The sequence below is a fragment of the Siniperca chuatsi genome, linkage group LG4 (assembly GCF_020085105.1).
Source record: "Siniperca chuatsi isolate FFG_IHB_CAS linkage group LG4, ASM2008510v1, whole genome shotgun sequence".
Classification (NCBI taxonomy): Eukaryota; Metazoa; Chordata; class Actinopteri; order Centrarchiformes; family Sinipercidae; genus Siniperca; species Siniperca chuatsi.
In genome coordinates, this window is record NC_058045.1 from 15099438 (window position 1) to 15116676 (window position 17239).

The window sequence follows — 17239 nt, forward strand, 5'->3', positions numbered from 1 at the left end:
TTTGTCATTTTTGATTAAAGATCATTATATATCGATATCGACTATATATAGTGCACCATCAGCTGCTTTTGTGCAATTGATCAAATGTAGACATACGAATCATTAGAAATTAATTAATATTGGTAACTTTGCTGATAATCATTTTCCATTCTTTACACATTTAAATGATTATTCAAATGCTTTTAATGCATCAAAAACAGACACAGAAAAACACCCTCTTAAAAGAGAAGTTTATTTTAAGATGTGGGGTGGAGGTCATATCTTGTTCTGATATCCATATGAACATTTACAGAGGTCTTCCAGATTAATCCTGGCTATTAGGATAAAGAAAAATGATCTGGACTTTGACCAGCTGGAAGCTTCATAACAGTAAGTCAGACTGCTCTCAGCACATCTTGCAGTAACATTCAGAGAGCTAAACTAAATGCACCTTCAACAAAGGCAACAAGCTCACTGATTAGAGTGCTTGTTGTCAACAACCCAGAATGCTTTTTACAGTTGCACAGATTTCTTCTTAGCTATGACTTTAAACCACAATTGATCTATGACTTCAGGTCAATGCAGGATGGAACCGCATCAATAGTTAAGTAAACAAATAAATCAGCAGTTTTATGATGTAAGCAGATAATGTCACATTCAATTTAGTTTATTCGCATGAGTGCAGCTCCCAGGTAGCCGGCAAAAACAAACCATCTTCTATTTGAATATTTATTAGTTTAGGTGGGGACAATACAAAAAGTCAAAGTAATAAAAAACAAACCATTCTGGTCACACTCAGTTTCTTTCAAGGCATCAGTTACAGCAATGAACTAAAACTAGGGTTTATAACTGTACAAAGTGAATGGACAAACAAAATTGCCATCACACGGTCCACTTGCTTGATGAGAGCAATTTTAAAAGACCCAAAGAGGCAACAGACACCAGACTTCCTAAGATTCAAAATGAATCAACAGTATCAGATTATTGTCTTCATCATCATCACCACCACATTTAACACAACAGAATACGACAGACACGAAAGGCAAATGGATTTTAAGTATGCTCTATTTCTTAACAAATTTTATCATGGGAATACTGCAGGTCCACTGGGTGATGACATGCCTTTGGGCCACTGTGTGGGGCTGTTTTTCATGTAGATGCACGCCAACCCAGTCTTTTCTGTGTACATACTATTCTGTGTATATATTTCAACACTCTAGGATGGTTTTATAGTTTATGTGTTTAAAATCACTCAGCAGAGCTTTTGGGTTCCGGTCTATGGTGCATCAAAGAAGGATTAAGAAGTTGCACCAGGAGTTGGGTTGACATTCTGCGTGGCTGCTTGTGGTGCCACCTCTATGATCCGTGGTTTGTCAATAATGCGAGCAGTGCGGTTTCCTTTCTCTACAATCCCGATGATCCACGCTTGGTGGCCCTCGCCGTATTTTGGGGATTTAATCTCGGCACAGAAGCGAGCAGCCTGCTCCCGAGGCAGACAGATAAGAAGGCCTCCTATAAAGAAAAGGAGATTTGGTCAGTCACAAGGGTGTCAAAAGACGTTTTGTTTAATGTGTAGTGATGTTGGGGAGTGCTCAGTTCTCTTACTACTAGATCTACGTGCTGCCTTTGATACTGATGCTGAGCACATTATTGTTGTCCTAAGGCACAAGGCCCAGGTGGCATTAGATTATTATGGGCTGTAGTGCGGTGGGTCTCATCCTATCTTTCTGACTGATATTATTAAGTCTCTGTAGGGATATATTTGTCTTTTTGGGCTCCTCTTTCCTGTTGTGTCTCTCAGGCTTTAAGTCTTGGTCCAGGCTTGTTCCCACTTAGACAGATCATTAGTAGTTTTAGTTTTTTTCTTAGCATTGTTACACAGTTGTGCCTTTCCCTCAAACCAAACCATTTATACAAGTTGGCTGTATTACAACAGTTTGCTTGACCCAGAAAAAACAAATAACAACAAAAAACCTGATGTCATTATCAGATCTAAGAGCATAGCATCAAATGTACAAATGAGCCTCAGACCAACTTTAACCTATACTAAGTCATATTCTCAGGACTCGTAATTAGCAAAAATTACTATGAGATTCTTGCTTTTTCCTACTTAAAATATTTCACAATTATGGCCTGATGTCTCTCACCATGTTGTAAAGTTATTCACACTCATCTTGTCCCAATTAGAACTCTTAGTTACACATACACCCAAACAAAGGCTGTTTACACCTGGCAATGACATGCATCTTGGGTGATCTGATCACAAGTGGACAGCTCTAAGTACAGGTGTGAATGCACCCAAGATGCATTGAGGAAGCATTGAGATCCGATCGCTCAGACCACATTAGGAGGTGGTCTGGGCCGCATATTGCCACATTCTTTTAACAGTGTGTACGCGAATGTGTCCTGGGCCATATTGAAGGACCGCCTACTCAACTGACATCCTCTGCGCAAACGGAAGTATGTACTCATTCACGCACCAACAGCATCAAGTGCGAAACAACAAGAAGAAGCCACAACAACAGGCAGTCTCCGATTGCTCTGTCTCAACTCTGTGATTTACAGTGTTTCCTGATGGACAGATAGCTTTACTTGTTGCTAAAGTAACCGCTAGCTGCACGGCTAATTGTAGCTGTTCAGCTGCTATGTAATCCTTGTGGGCAATAATGCACCGTCAATTTATGGCCACTAAAAGTGCTTATTTATTTCCACTGACAGGCTCCGATTGTTATTCTAAGTTTCTGACAACATTACGGAAAGGACCATACAGAGATAGACCTTTTTGTTAAAGAGTAAGATCCTTTTTGTTTAGAATTAGCAGTTATATTGCTCTCCTCAAAGCCACCAGACTAGATTGACAAATGCAGTAATTTTACCTCGCAGATCATCGTAAAACAAACTTCATTTAAACTCGACAGAAACGAAATAAAACTCACCAAAACCGTCTTGGTTTGTCTTTCCATTGTTCCAACAATCACCAACTCTGGTTTGGTGATTGTCAAAGCTTACAGCTACAATTAGCCGTGCAGCTAGCGGTTACTTTAGCAACAAGTAAAGCTATCTGTCCATCAGGAAACTCCGTAAATCACAGAGAGTCGAGGTAGAGCAGCCAGAGGACGTCAGAGGGAAAACCAGAAAATATTTTCTCCATAAAATGTGACCCAGTTTCACCAAAATCAGTGAATAAAATTATAAAGTTGTGTTTTTGTACAGTAATCAGTGAGGCCTCATTTTTCCTTGTCACATTTGTGGTCTGATAAACAGTAAATTCATCAGGTTAAAAACAACAATGCATTTGATATTTGCAAACGGAAATGATGTACGTGTTTGTTTACATATATAGGCTAGTGGGAAAGTGAGATCCGAGGACAAGCGGTCACTCGAGACGCAAGTGGGGACCATTCTAATGCCAAGTCTAAACTGACGTACTTGCAACTGTCCACTTGTGATCGGATCACCCAAGACGCATGTTAATGCCAGGTATAAACAGCCTCAAATTATCACTAGAGAAACCAGATTGAGAATGCTCCAGCAAGGGTCTTTTGTAAAACCAAACCAAGGGTGACTGAATCTTTGTTGTTGTGGCCCCCAGACCATAGTACAGCCTTTCATTAATGTTTTGGTATATTGGGCATTTTGTTATTTGTTTTTATTGACCTGTAAAGCACTTTATGAGGCTCACTCTAGATGCCATATACTGTACATTCAAAATAAACAATGGTTAGGGAAGAAAGAAAACAACAGAGCCATGTATACACACACACCTGATGTTTCAGGGCAGGTGCCGTGCATGAGTCCAAACATGTTCCCACAGGCCTTGGACACGGCGGCCATCTTGGCAAGCACCGGGAGATTGTGGATGACAAATGATACCTCACTTCGTTGTTGTCGTGCCAACGTCTGAGCGTGGCCAAGGATGCCAAACCCTGTGATGTCAGTGGCTGCGTGAGCATTGAAGGTGTGCATGAGACCAGCCGCTACATGGGAAGACAGAGAGAGAAAGAGAGAGAGAGACAAAGAGACTTAGAAGGGCTTTTAGATGATTAATTGGTTGATAAGGGATGCACACAACTGTTTTCAAACGTGTGCCATTTTGAACGCAAACAAATAACCATTATGATAACAGATATTGAAATTCAAGCATTAATCCTCATTAAGCTCTTAATAAATGAATAAGAGAACAATCTAATCCAAGAAAATAAATAAAAACACTAAATCGAACATGTGTACCCATGAAACACTTGGAAGAAATATTTCTGTGCATCTGTGTGACAGGGTCTGTTATTTGAGATGATTTCTAACATTTAAATTATTAGCAAAAGCTACTTAGCCACAGAGGGTGCAATACAGCCTAGCTGTAGCTCTGATGACTCTGCTGTGGTGGGAAGTATCAGCGGTGGTGATGAGACTGAGTACAGGGCTGTGGTGGATAACTTTGTCTCATGGTGTGAGCAGAACCATCTGCAGCTCAATGCGACAAAGTCTAAGGAGCTGGTTGTAGCACCGGTGACCCCGGTTTCCATCCAGGGGGTCAGTGTGGACATTGTAGAGGATTACAAATACCTGGGAGTACACATGGACAATAAACTGGACTGGGCTAAGAACACTCAAGCTCTGTACAGGAAGGGCCAGAGGCGCCTCTATTTTCTGAGGATGTTTTATGAGTCTGTGATGGCCAGTGCTATCCTGTATGCTGTTGCATGCTGGGGCAGCAGGTTGAGGGTAGCGGACGCTAACAGACTCAACAAACTGATCTGTAAGGCCAGTGACATTGTGGGGGTGGAGCTGGACTCTCTGGCGGTGGTGTCAGAGAGGAGGATGCTGGCCAAACTACATGCCATCTTGGACAGTATCTCCCACCCCACTCCATGACGTGCTGGTCAAACAAAGGAGCACCTTCAGCGGAAGACTCATCCCCCCAAAACGCACCACAGGAAGTCATTCCTGCCTGTGGCCATCAAACTCTTTAACTCCTCCCTCTAAGGTAGTCTATATGACCCTAAGTCATTAAACTGGACATTGATCATTAACATCACTGCAATACTTGACATCATTGTGCAATATTCTGTGTTAATACTGCTGTGCAATATACTCTGTTTTCAGTTTAAAATTCCCTATTTATTGATATTTATTCATACTTCTATTACTGCTGTGCAATATCCACCGTCTCATAATCATCTTAATAAGCTACACTTAACTTGATAGTACTCATTATCATTGCACTATTACTTATATTATTACATTGTATTATACCGTACATACTTATCAACCTCTAAATCCACTTTGGTACTTAGACTTATTTTAGCTTTTATACTTACATCCACTTTGTACTTAATTTATCTTATGTATGTATCTGTATTATAGCGTATTATATTTTAATTTGCTTAGTACTTCTATTACTGTGTGCATTGACGTGATAGTGAGCAGCTGTAACGAAAGAGTTTCCTCTCGGGGATCAATAAAGTATTTCTGATTCTGATTCTGAGCTGCCGCAGAGGATGCTGCTGTTTACACTTTTTTTCTCCCCAACAGCTGATGTAGCTTTGCTCAACTTGACATGTTTATTTAATGGAAAAATACTGACAATAATCAAAAATAAAAAAGTGTAAGGCAGTCATGACTGCAAATAAATTATTTGGACACATTCATAGCTGTTTTACCTGTCCTGTTGAGCCGAGCCATGTTCATCATGGCTTCATGGTAGGCCAGCTCTACATCTTCCTGGGTTACCACTAGCTTGATCTTGTTCCACTTCTCAGGCTGAGAGATTAAAAAAACAAACATATACAGCCAATGGCATTAGTGTGTATCCTAAAAACCCAGACAAAATTATTCACAAATCAGCACGCAGACTTACAATATCTAGCCACTGGTGAACTGCAACGGCCACTTGTGTTCCAAGTGGCTTGGTCAACACCAACACGTCTCCTGGCACTGCATTGTCTGGCCTGAGAAATGTCAAACATGGCATCATCAGGATTTTTTGGCATTACAACAAAATGATATTTTTTTCTGAAGAAGGTGTGAATAGCACAAACAGCATAAGTAAGGAAATAGGTAGTAGGAACTCATTCCCACATGATAAATTCGTTGGGCTGGCAGACTGTTGTAGCAACTCCTCCCATCACCACCCAGGGGTTGAGCACCGTCTGTCCTCCTGTTACAGATGTGCCTGCCTCCTCCGATGCATCCTTGAATCCCTGGATGATCAGTGGCATGACTTTGTCTCTCTCCTGTAAAGACCCAGGACATTCAGAGCAGAGACAGGCATCACAACGTAATATTACTACTAATAAACATGTGCGCCTGCAGCACTGTGTGTCAGACAGCGTGGTTAGCAACACTGGGGCCCCTCAGGGGACTGTCCTCTCTCCCTTCCTCTTCACCATCTACACCACAGACTTCAGCTACCACACAGAGTCCTGCCACCTTCAGAAGTTTTCTGATGACTCTGCTGTGGTGGGATGTATCAGCGGTGGTGATGAGACTGAGTACAGGGCTGTGGTGGGAAACTTTATCTCATGGTGTGAGCAGAACCATCTGCAGCTCAATGCGACAAAGTCTAAGGAGCTGGTTGTGGATCTACGGAGGGCCAAGGCACCAGTGACCCCGGTTTCCATCCAGGGGGTCAGTGTGGACATTGTGGAGGACTACAAGTACCTGGGAGTACACTTGGATAACAAACTGGACTGGACCAAGAACACTCAAGCTGTTTACAGGAAGGGCCAGAGCCACCTCTATTTTCTGAGGAGGCTGAGGTCCTTCAACATCTGCCGGACAACGCTGAAGATGTTCTATGAGTCTGTGGTGGCCAGTGCTATCCTGCATGCTGGGGCAGCAGGTTGAGGGTAGCGGACGCTAACAGACTAAATAAACTGACCCGTAAGGCCAGTGACATTGTGGGGGTGGAGCTGGACTCTCTGGCGGTGGTGTCAGAGAGGAGGATGCTGGCCAAACTACACGGCATCTTGGACAGTGTCTCCCACCCCACTCCATGACGTGCTGGTAAGCAAAGGAGCACCTTCAGCGGAAGACTCATCCCACCAAAAAGCACCACAGGAAGTCATTCCTGCCTGTGGCCATCAAACTATTTAACTCCTCCCTCTAAGGGTTAGTCTGTTTGACCCTAGGTAACTAAACTGGACATTGAGCATTACATCTCCGCCATAATTCATTATTAATAATTGTGCAATATTCGGTGTACTACTCCCGTGCAATATTAGTTTTCCCATGTTAGTTTTTCTTATTTATTGTATTGATATCATATACCTCTATTACTCTCGACAGTACATGCACCTCCGCTTATTATTACTATTACTTATTACATATGTGGTGACACTGTATTTTATACTGTACTTTCATCATCAACCAGTAAACCCACTTGGTACTCGACACTTAGTTTATCTTATACTTATACCGACAGGATACTTATTTATTTTCTGACCTGTTTATAGTGTTTATAGTGTATCATATCGTTTTCTAGTACTTTCTCCTGTGTGCACTGACGTAAGGCAAGCTACTTTAACAAAGAGTTTCCCTACGGGGATCAATAAAGTATTTCTGATTCTAATAACACTAATAATATCTTTCTTAACACTGTTCCTTATAGTGTTCATAACTGTTTCGTAACATGTTTTTTAATTTTGATTCTCAGAAACCTTTATGAGTTCTATTTGGTTTGTTCTGTCATCAACACAATTGGTTCTTTGCAGTTATTTGCCAGACACAAGATCCAAAAGTGAACGCAGCAACTGACATGCCTCTTACCTTCTCTGACATTTTATTGCTGACTCCCAGAAGCATCAACATGTTATCACACTCTGTCACTCCCATGGCATAAAGGTCACTTAGAACATTGGCACAAGCAATTCTTCCCTACAAAATAGAAATACTGACATTAAAGCACATAAAAGGGGTGTGTAAAGTAGGCCTACATCAGACCCAATAATACAGACGAACAAAGAATTATAACAGTGACATCCTTCCATTTGTCACATGTATGTATAATAATAGGACCACATTGGGGCAAAAAGTAATGACCATAAAAGAGGAGATCCATACCATCATGTAGGGGTCATCCACAATGGGGTAGATGTAATCTGTTGTCTGGACCAGAGAAAGGCCTCCATGTCTGAGGGGGATCACACAGGTGTCCATGCCTATGCCTTTAAAAATAAAAGACCTGTGATATTTTGAAGAGGTTTATGTTCTGTTGATGTATGTGTGATATGGTACTGTACAAACAAAACCGTAACTAAAGAAAGTCAGACAGCTTCAGGTTGAGCAGAATTTGACTGGTGGGCTTTAATGGAGAGGGAAATCATCAAATTACTCTAATTTTAGTGTGTATACACTAGTAGAGTGTCCATTTCAGAACTGAGGGTCAGGTGTTACTTAATACTTTTAAAGCAATTTCATCTTTTGTACCCTGATGTATTTCTTGCTTCCCTGATGCAAGAACCCTCACTAAATCGCAGTCAACATTGTCAGGTCATTTGGGGCTTACATATAATACAACAGGACTCTGTCACTGGTGTGGAAGAGTTCTATATGAAATAACTATGTCTTCAATGCAGCCACAAAACTGGTTTCAACCAATATGTCCAAAACTCGGCAACTCACACCAAAACAATCTAGATGGATAAATAGCACTACAGGTAAGAGGAAAAATATGTATTTTTGATTTGGGGGTGAACTGTCCCTTTAGGTTATTTGTTATTATAGTGCAATAAGATCATAATTACCTAATCGAGGCATAACTGCCCCCAGGAACTGTTCATCCTCTTGATAGTGGTTCTCCTGTAGAGTTTCTAGCAGCTTCTGTAACACATCTTGGGGCACCTGTGACCGAAGAAAATAACCACCATTTTCACACATCATATTGCTTATCTGGCTGAATACTTATTCATTTGTATAGCTATAAAAAAGACAATAATGCATCCAAGGCAGATTTTGATAAGGAGAGCCAACCTTGCAGCCTGTGCCCTTGAGCTCAGCAAAGCGTGTGAGCCTGAAGTTCTTGTCCAGCTCATAGCTTTCGGGGTTAAAGGACTCCCTCACGGACATGTCTGAAGAAACTCTGGGCCCTCACCACTAGAACCACATCAATGACCAGGAAAGAACAATGAAACTGGTGATTAGAAACACTGTTTGGATGTCACTTCTTTAAATAATAAAAAAAAAACTCATCTCATTCACCATAATGCCCTCTCAGATTATTCACAAATGTGCTTCTTTGTGCGTCAGTTCAAGTGAATCATGATAAACATACAAATCTATACAATCTGAAGCAAAAGCACTTCAAAAAATCCTGTTTCAGAGAGCAGTTGATTTAACTCTGTAGTCACATTTAGGGATGCAACTAACAATTATTTACATTATCAGTTAAACTGCCAGTTACATTCTTGATTAATCAATGAATTGTTTAGTCTATAAAATATCAGAAAATACTGAAAAATAGCTGTTAAAATTCCATAAAAGCACTTGCTAACACCTTTAAATGTTTCTTGTATTGTCTGACTAACAGTCCAAAAACCTAAAAGATATTCAGCTTATTATTGTTTACATTTATATAAAAACAGAGAAAAGCAGCAAATGAGCACAAATGAGAAGCTGGAAACGGGAAATGATTTGAACAATTAATTGATTCACGAAATAGTTCAAGATCAATTTTCTGTGGATCAACTAATCGATAAATTGACCAATCGTTTCAGCTCGTCATCTTTTGTCCCAGTGGTGGAAATATCTACAGAGCTGAATCAGCATTTAATAACAGTAAGTAACAATGTTTTGTAGACAAAATATGAGGTGCACTTTACCAAAGCAACCCAACACCACAAGTTACAGCTACAAACATGACCAGAATTAAATCAGCACCTCTCTGAAACTATCTCTACATTAAATTAACAATTCACAGGTGTAGTATTTTTGTACATCTATTGCATTGGTCTGCATTAGATTATCCAGATGTATGTATGTTCCAGGTAAAATAAATGGCAGTGATATTGTATATATTAAGAATAAAACAATCAATCAATGTGTATTTTCATTTTCAGGCACAAGATTTATTAGATTCTGTCAGTTTAGTAAGAAAAAAATGGAAAAAACACACTATTCAACTGTTACAAATTACAAGACTCTAAAATGAACACCTCTGTGCCACATACACACACCACTGGCAACATAAAACTGATTAACTAACCGACTTTAATATATTTAGGTTCAGCTAAATAAATTAATGACACTTGGCCACCAGTTAGAGAAGCCAGTCGGGTTATCGGCTACTTATAACCCCATTATGTTGTTTAAACAACCCTAAGTTGCTGAAGGGGCCTCTGTTAGTCAGTACACTGTGGGAGCGTTCAAGAGACGAAATGCTGCGAAGTTCATTCAACCCTTAGGTACTGGCTAAACATATTGGTGCTGACCAGAGGTAAACTCTGTCTATTCGGTGTGATGTACACTACATTATAAACTACTGGGCGCTCAACTTTGAGACACGTGTACTGATAGTGACAGCTACATCTTTCACGTTTGTGTTTGTTTTGCTAAAAGTGCAGTTTCGTTTCCATGCTAGCTCTTGCTCGCAAACGCCGATCCATGCATGAGGTGATGTGCATAAGCAGCTCTGTGCAACAAAGAACCGAGGTTGTCCGAGATTGCTAGCTGTAATACATTTAAAAAACACACACTGTGCAGGCTACAGCCTAAATGTAATACACAGTTGTGACACATAGCGCCAGCTCGTTGCACATGTAAGTTAAAAAGTTGCCGTAGAGCGCCGAACAAAAATGTCGGCGGCGGAAAAAATTAACCCTTTCCTGTCCCACGCCATGCGATGTGTGCAACATCAGAGTTCATATCAATAAAACAGCGCTAAACATGCTACTTGTGTATACTTTGTAATGATATGGTGCAATATAAGTGTTTACAATTGCCCTACATGCGATTTTAGCACCAACGCGGAGTTATATTCTTGCAACATTTCCCCTTTAATTGCTCTGCCCAGTTTATCCTTACCAGCTTCACGTTAGCGGTGGATCTCGACAGAAGAGCGGGGACGGCACCAGAATGCATTGGGGCTAGAATCGGGCGTCCTACGAGAAAGCCTGACGAAAAGTGAGGCTTGTTTGTCTTGTAACTCAGAACTAGACGACAAAATATTTAAGCTATCACGTACAATTGAATATATTTTAACGAAATTACGTATCCGACCACGATTCATCTTCATAAAACAATATATGGTTTACAATACGAAGAGGAAACTCACGAGATCTCAAAGGGTCCTCTGCCTGCACAGTGGCGGCTTTAACATCCCCTTTAATGAGCTGTGAAGTCTGGCAACAAAATCTCTACAATGGAGTGTACCTTTAATTTACTGTTTTCCCTCCAAATGCACCTAGAACAACATAACATATTCTGAGTAGGTGTGTGAGTACTTAACAAAGACTGAGGTTTATAAACTTGCATTTGTGAACTTATCTTTTGATAGAATTATTTCAATGCTGCAACAAATATTTTGTTACAGTGCTTTGTTACATTAGAACAGTACTATGTTTATTATTATTTCGGCCTCAAGAATGTTTCAGGAAGAAATCCAGCAATATGAAGCCTTTTTCTAATTTATAATGTTGTTAATTGTACTACTGTCTAGCATATAAAAAAAAAACAACACAAAACAAAATCAATGTCAAGAAACCATATTTAATGGTGGAAACAACTATTCATTTCATATGCACAGTGAACAGAAAGGAAAGAAAAATGCTGTGATTACATCACAATATTAACAACAATAGCACTGGTTATGCATAACCTAGAGATTCTAATAATGAAACGAAACAACTATTCATAGAATACTGTATATTTTGATATTGTCAGCCAGATGTAGCCTATCAATCTATTTTTAATTAGCAAAATTTGCCAAAAATACATCAGATATTTACTTTTGGATGTAATATTTGTAGCTGAGGTGGATGCTGTACTGCACATTACACCCACTGAAGTACTGGTCACTTAAAAGGCACAATCCACGATGGACAACTTCCCGTAAAAAGTAATTTGTGCAAAATATATGAATGCTATACTGTTACAGTACTTTGTCTCATTTTAGACTTGTGACTCATCCTAGTATTGACATATGAGAACTAGGCAAGCATGCTTTTAAAGCTGTAGCCTATAATGTAAACAGTAAGTCCCTTTTAAACATGAAAATGACCTGACATTTTTTAACCACTGTTTAGTTCAGTGTCTATTGGCACAAAATTCCAGATCCCAGTATGTGTCCATTGAAAAGTCTTAAGGACCACAAAAGGTGCAGTCTGTGTATGTGTCTGTGTGTGTGCGTGTGTGTGTGTGTGTGTGTGTGAGAGAGAGAGAGAGAGAGAGAGAGAGAAAGAGAGAGAGAAAGAGAGAGAGAGGATATCATTAAGCAGGCTCCTTCTTCATTTGGTTCCATTGTTTTTTTCCCTTTACATCCATAACACAGAGCAGATTACAACTGCAAAGGAAATATCTAAAGTGGCAAAATGCATCAAGTTAGAGAAGTAATGAAGACAATCAACAAATCTGCTGTAAGGCCATTGTGGCAGCCCTTGAATCAACCAGTCATGTTCACCACTGTCCCCTCCACACTTGCAAGCTTGTTATAGTTGCAGCCTATAAAGGAAGGAAGACAATAATGTTAAAATTTTAAATATCACTGCCAAAAAAGCCTCAACGCATTTGTGTGTGCATGTAAAGAGAACTGTGTTCACACATTAGGTGGATTTTTCATGGGGTCTCATAGCTTTCCTTGAAGAAGAAAAAACTGAGAAATGCTTTTGTGACAGCGAGAATGAAATAGAGAGGTGAATGAACTGATATGGTGCATGTTGTGAAGATAATTAGCTGACATTTTGGAAAGCTGCGTGAGAATGTCAAATGTCACAGCGACAGCATGACAAAGACATATGAGCCAATGAGTGAGTGCGTGTGTGTGTGTGTTGTGACAGTGAAGTGGTGAGAGGTAAAGACATTGTGGGTTCAGAGGGGGACTGATGGAAAGATGTTGTAGGATGTAGTACTGATACAAGGGGAAAGGTGCAGATACAGAAAGATAAAAGAAGACAACTGAATTAATGGGTAGGATAGCGTGTGTGTGTGCGTGTTAGCTGCCTGTATGTATGAACATTTTAATATGAGCTTCATACTTGTGGAAGGTCCATTTAAGACTTCTTCTGCTTCTGCAGCATCTGAGGAGCCAAAGGAAGAACAAGGTTAAACTGACACGTCCACAGAAGGTCTCCTCTTTGACTGGTAAACTTTGCAATTGACTTATACTAGCAAACTTACTGCTTAATAATAATACATTATACATTACATGCTCACAAAACCCTTATTTAGTGGTTAAAGAAGGATACAAGATGAAATATAAGTATACAGTATAAGCTACTTCAGTTAAAGACAATGGAGGGGTGGGGGGTGGACTTAGCAGCAGACTCTGTATCAGTACCTCGTTTCAGCCTCCTCCGGGCAAGTTTGATCTGATCTTGAAGGATCTGAACCCAGTCTCGTGGCCCGGGTAACTTCTCTATTCTGTGTTCAGTGCAGTATTTCTCTGTAAACACTGGACACAGTTCACACAACTATATTAATGTTTCCTCAAAAATACTGTGTCGTTATTGTACAAAGAGACTGATTCAATCTTTTGTTTCTTTCTCTCCCCTACCTTTAATGGCACCCACAATGTTCTGGTCCAAGCCCTTACGGTTATCATTGAGCCCTCTCTTCCTTTTACCATTTGGTAAGGAGTTAGCCAGGGTAGCATCGTCAAAGAAGGCACACACCTGAACACATAGTAGCTCCATGTTAAAACTTTGCTGAGCCTTTAGTGACCTTAGCTTATTATTGAAGTAAATGATTAGATGTTTGTGTTTTTAATTAAATGTAAGTAACCAGTGATGCCACATGACTGCAAAGTTAGCTACAATCAAAGGACAGAGGAATCGGCTCTTAAAAACGTATAGATGTGCACCAGTTTCCGGAACAGCAGGCTGCCAGAGCGTGTATAGTTGACCAGAATGGAGTCTAGCTGAGCTTTTGAGATATACACATCATGATCCTCTGCAAGACGCACCTCAGACTGAAAAAGAATCAAATAACACATAGTGTGAAGTATTATAGGAAAATTGCATTATTAGCATTATTGTCAAATAAAGCATGAGGATGATCACACAAAACTTGATATCTCGTACTTTCCAAAAATTATGATTTGAGTTCCTAAGAGGTCAAGAGACACAAATGTCCTCCTTAGCAGCATAGCATCACTTGGCAACAGCTTTTAATATATGCACATAAAGCTCATGGATTTTAAATTTCTTAAATGGAGTCAAACATGGTAAAGAGAGATGCTAAGGAGAGAACTTTTTATAATAGAAATAGAAACAATTTATGTAGTTCTGTATTTTAATAAAAAATCTGAAAGAAAAATTAAGGCAGCATTATTTAGTTAGATGAATTCAACACGTGTATTTCCACCTGCAAATTCTATGATTTTTCAGATGCATTTTAGGTTGAGTTAAAATAGAATTTCTTCTAAGTGTAAATACAGTAAATAAACACATCTAAAAACGTTCTACTGGGAGAGAGTGCAGTATGCTCAAATAATCAATTAGAGGTACACTAACTAATTCATGTACACTAACATGGAGCTTACCTCTAACGACTGAGGTTCCCTTAGTTGGTTCAGGAGAGGATTATGTGTGTTGTTCACAGTTACTGGATTATTCTGAGGTGGCAGCACAGAAACCTCAGAGGAGACACGCTGACTGTTGGGTGTAGATGAGTCTTGCTCTTTCTCACATTCCTCCCTCTTTCCAGATTCCGCAGGTGCAGCTATAAGTGGTGATGCCTCCAGGGGGGTAAGAGCAGCGCTTCTGGTACTAGACACAGTCACTGGTGTCACTTTATAGATCGGCCTCCTCTTGCGGGGCCTACAGCGAGGAGCGGGGCCTGGACCAAGACGAGGTTGGCATGGTGATGCCGCCTGTTCCTGTCTTTCCAAGGATGCTAGAAAAAGACAGTAACACATTATATTTTCTCTCTTTCTCTCTCTCTCTTTCTCACTCTCTCACAGTGTGTGAGTGTTTGTGTTCATCCACTGACCTTTTTGAGTCTGCATTAGCCTCCTCATGGCACGCAGTTCCTGCAAAATAGCCTGCAAGGTGCCCTTACAGTTACACATGCAGCAGGAGGTTTCTGGTACAGCAGGAAGGACTACATCTGCTGGAAAGTCAGGAGTGCGTTGGTTAGTGATTGTCTACTCCAACATTCAACATCCAACACTCATACTGGTGCAATGTGCTTTCTTGCCATGTCTCTGATAACAAAGTATGTATATGGGTGCATGAGTGTTTGACTGTCTTGTATGGATAAACAAGTGTCTGCCTTACACAAAAATACCTCAATATAGTGTTTGTCCCTCTATAACAAAACGCCTGTCTGGTGTTCAGCATCTCCTCTCTATTCTATCAGCATAATTTTTTTAAGGAAATGAAAGTTGATTTTCATGCTTTGGTGTACCGTACCGTTAGCTTCATTCACTTTGATCAGATCCTTGGTATTGTTGAGGATCCTCATGGCTTTGGAGCGGGTGCTGTACTGGCCACAGCCTGGACCGTTGGGGATGGGGGTGGATATGGATGAAGGTGAAGGCCCTGGGTCCCCTGCGGAGTTCCAGCTGTTGCTCTGGTGCTCCTCTGATACAAGAGATGAAGGTGCAAGCTGATGTACCCAGGTCAGATGCCTATCCTGGGGCTCCTTTGTTAAGCTGTCCTGCTCTGTTCCCACACGCTGATATACCCTGCCGGTCTTATCACTCAGAAGCCTCATCATTCCTGTGATTTGCCTCTTGATCTCCATCCCCTCGTCCCTGACCCAAACTAAGTTGAGAGAGATGGGTGTCGGTATAATTAGTGAGATCTGCCATGACATATCATAGAAATTAATCCTTACAGTGGCACATACCATCAGGCACAGCAGCAGCCTCAGTCTCTCCATTGGCATCTTTACAGCTGGAATTCATCATATATGAAGGGTCAAAAGCTGCGGAAAAAAACAGCAAGGTTTCGTTGTGGAATAGTTACAGTATAGCTGTAATGAAATTAAAGATGTAAAGATGAAGCTTGTGCAGGCTGATAGGAACTGTGATGTCAACCCCCACCACCACCACCACCACCTGTAGGTGGTATGAGTAGTGTAGGCAAGAGAGGTGGCCTAGAGCTTACGGCTCCTAAAAAAAGTAAACAATTTCAGCTGCATGTTGTATGTTCAGAATGCGCAACATGTGTTCATATTTTCATATTCGTTTACTTAATTTATTTTTGAATATATGTTGAGACTGATTCCCAGGAAGGTTTTCCACATGTAATACTTGAATCATAGAGTTAGCTGTTGTTGGTTAAAACCGAGGCACAGACTATGGGCATTGTCGTGGCCATCGCTTTTGTTTACAGAGTCGTCTCTGTTGGCACACAGCGCCAGACAAACACCCAGACACAGACGCGCGTCTTGCAAGGTCTTGCATTCATTCAGCAGCCTACCTTCATCCGTGACCAGTTTAAAGCTCTGTGACTTCCTTCTCCTCTTCCGTTCCCCAAACTGCATCTTCAGGGGGAATATAGTCTATAGTATATACAGCAAGTCGTGCAGTCGAAAATCGCTCTTCAGAAAGACGAAATCAATGACTAGGATACACTCAGCGGAATCACTGTCCGTCCTCCTTATTAATCAGTTAAATTTCTCCTCAGGCTGTGCTATAGATCCTGTCATCCACGGATTTTCACCGTGCTGATCTTAAATGGAGCTGATAAATGCTATTGTATGATGTATTCCCGTTCCCAACATGATGCTGGTTCTTCCCTCTCGCCATGTAAATAAATTAATGACTTTAATATTAAAAATTCGTCACATATCCCTTTGCGCCACCTGATGGTATGTTCTCATCTAAAAGGTCGAGTCAGACATTTGCTACTGTAGTGTCCAGACAATGGACTGGCATTTGAACAAAAGCAATGAGAGCGCAAGCATAAACTTTTTTTTTCTGGATTCTCAAATTATTATCACATGAATTCTGTTAGTAGTGACTTTATTGTTGTTAGAGCGCCTGATTTTCTAGATTTAAAAAAACAATTCAATGACCACCTCCAATGTTTGACTGGAGCGAGTAGCAGACTGAAACGCATTGGTGAGTGGGTTGTTCAGTTGTGTTAATGTTTGTAATTTG

At 40.5% G+C, this 17239-nt stretch overlaps 2 protein-coding genes and 1 long non-coding RNA gene across 7 annotated transcripts; 1 reads left to right on the forward strand and 2 right to left on the reverse strand.

The window, feature by feature from the left end:
* Positions 1-216: 216 nt before the first annotated feature.
* Positions 217-11325, reverse strand: sephs1 (selenophosphate synthetase 1). 4 transcript variants are annotated; one of them, XM_044192910.1, is made up of 10 exons: positions 11249-11325; positions 8950-9072; positions 8724-8820; positions 8041-8144; positions 7747-7854; positions 6058-6212; positions 5837-5927; positions 5640-5739; positions 3744-3956; positions 217-1491 (listed from the first exon to the last, which is right to left on the reverse strand). In XM_044192910.1, the coding sequence occupies exons 2-10, from the start codon at positions 9043-9045 to the stop codon at positions 1277-1279; spliced, it is 1179 nt and encodes a 392-aa protein (XP_044048845.1). In that variant the 5' UTR covers positions 9046-9072; positions 11249-11325; the 3' UTR covers positions 217-1276. The 4 variants fall into 4 exon arrangements, with proteins under 4 accessions (XP_044048845.1, XP_044048844.1, XP_044048846.1 ...); XM_044192909.1 differs by lacking the exon at positions 11249-11325 and adding an exon at positions 10999-11099; XM_044192911.1 differs by lacking the exon at positions 11249-11325 and adding an exon at positions 10922-10946.
* A 337-nt stretch (positions 11326-11662) lies between these two features.
* bend7 (BEN domain containing 7) lies at positions 11663-17239 on the reverse strand. Of its 2 annotated transcripts, none has more exons than XM_044192908.1 (10): positions 16557-17239; positions 15982-16059; positions 15543-15896; positions 15121-15237; positions 14672-15024; positions 13991-14098; positions 13685-13802; positions 13469-13582; positions 13167-13208; positions 11663-12633 (listed from the first exon to the last, which is right to left on the reverse strand). In XM_044192908.1, exons 1-10 carry the CDS (start codon positions 16618-16620, stop codon positions 12575-12577), a joined length of 1407 nt encoding a protein of 468 aa, XP_044048843.1. In that variant the 5' UTR covers positions 16621-17239; the 3' UTR covers positions 11663-12574. The 2 variants fall into 2 exon arrangements, with proteins under 2 accessions (XP_044048843.1, XP_044048842.1); XM_044192907.1 differs by having other exon boundaries at positions 15121-15240.
* LOC122874697 lies at positions 13220-15195 on the forward strand. Its single transcript, XR_006377656.1, has 3 exons — positions 13220-13272; positions 14836-14982; positions 15092-15195. It is a non-coding gene; the product is annotated as an uncharacterized LOC122874697 (long non-coding RNA).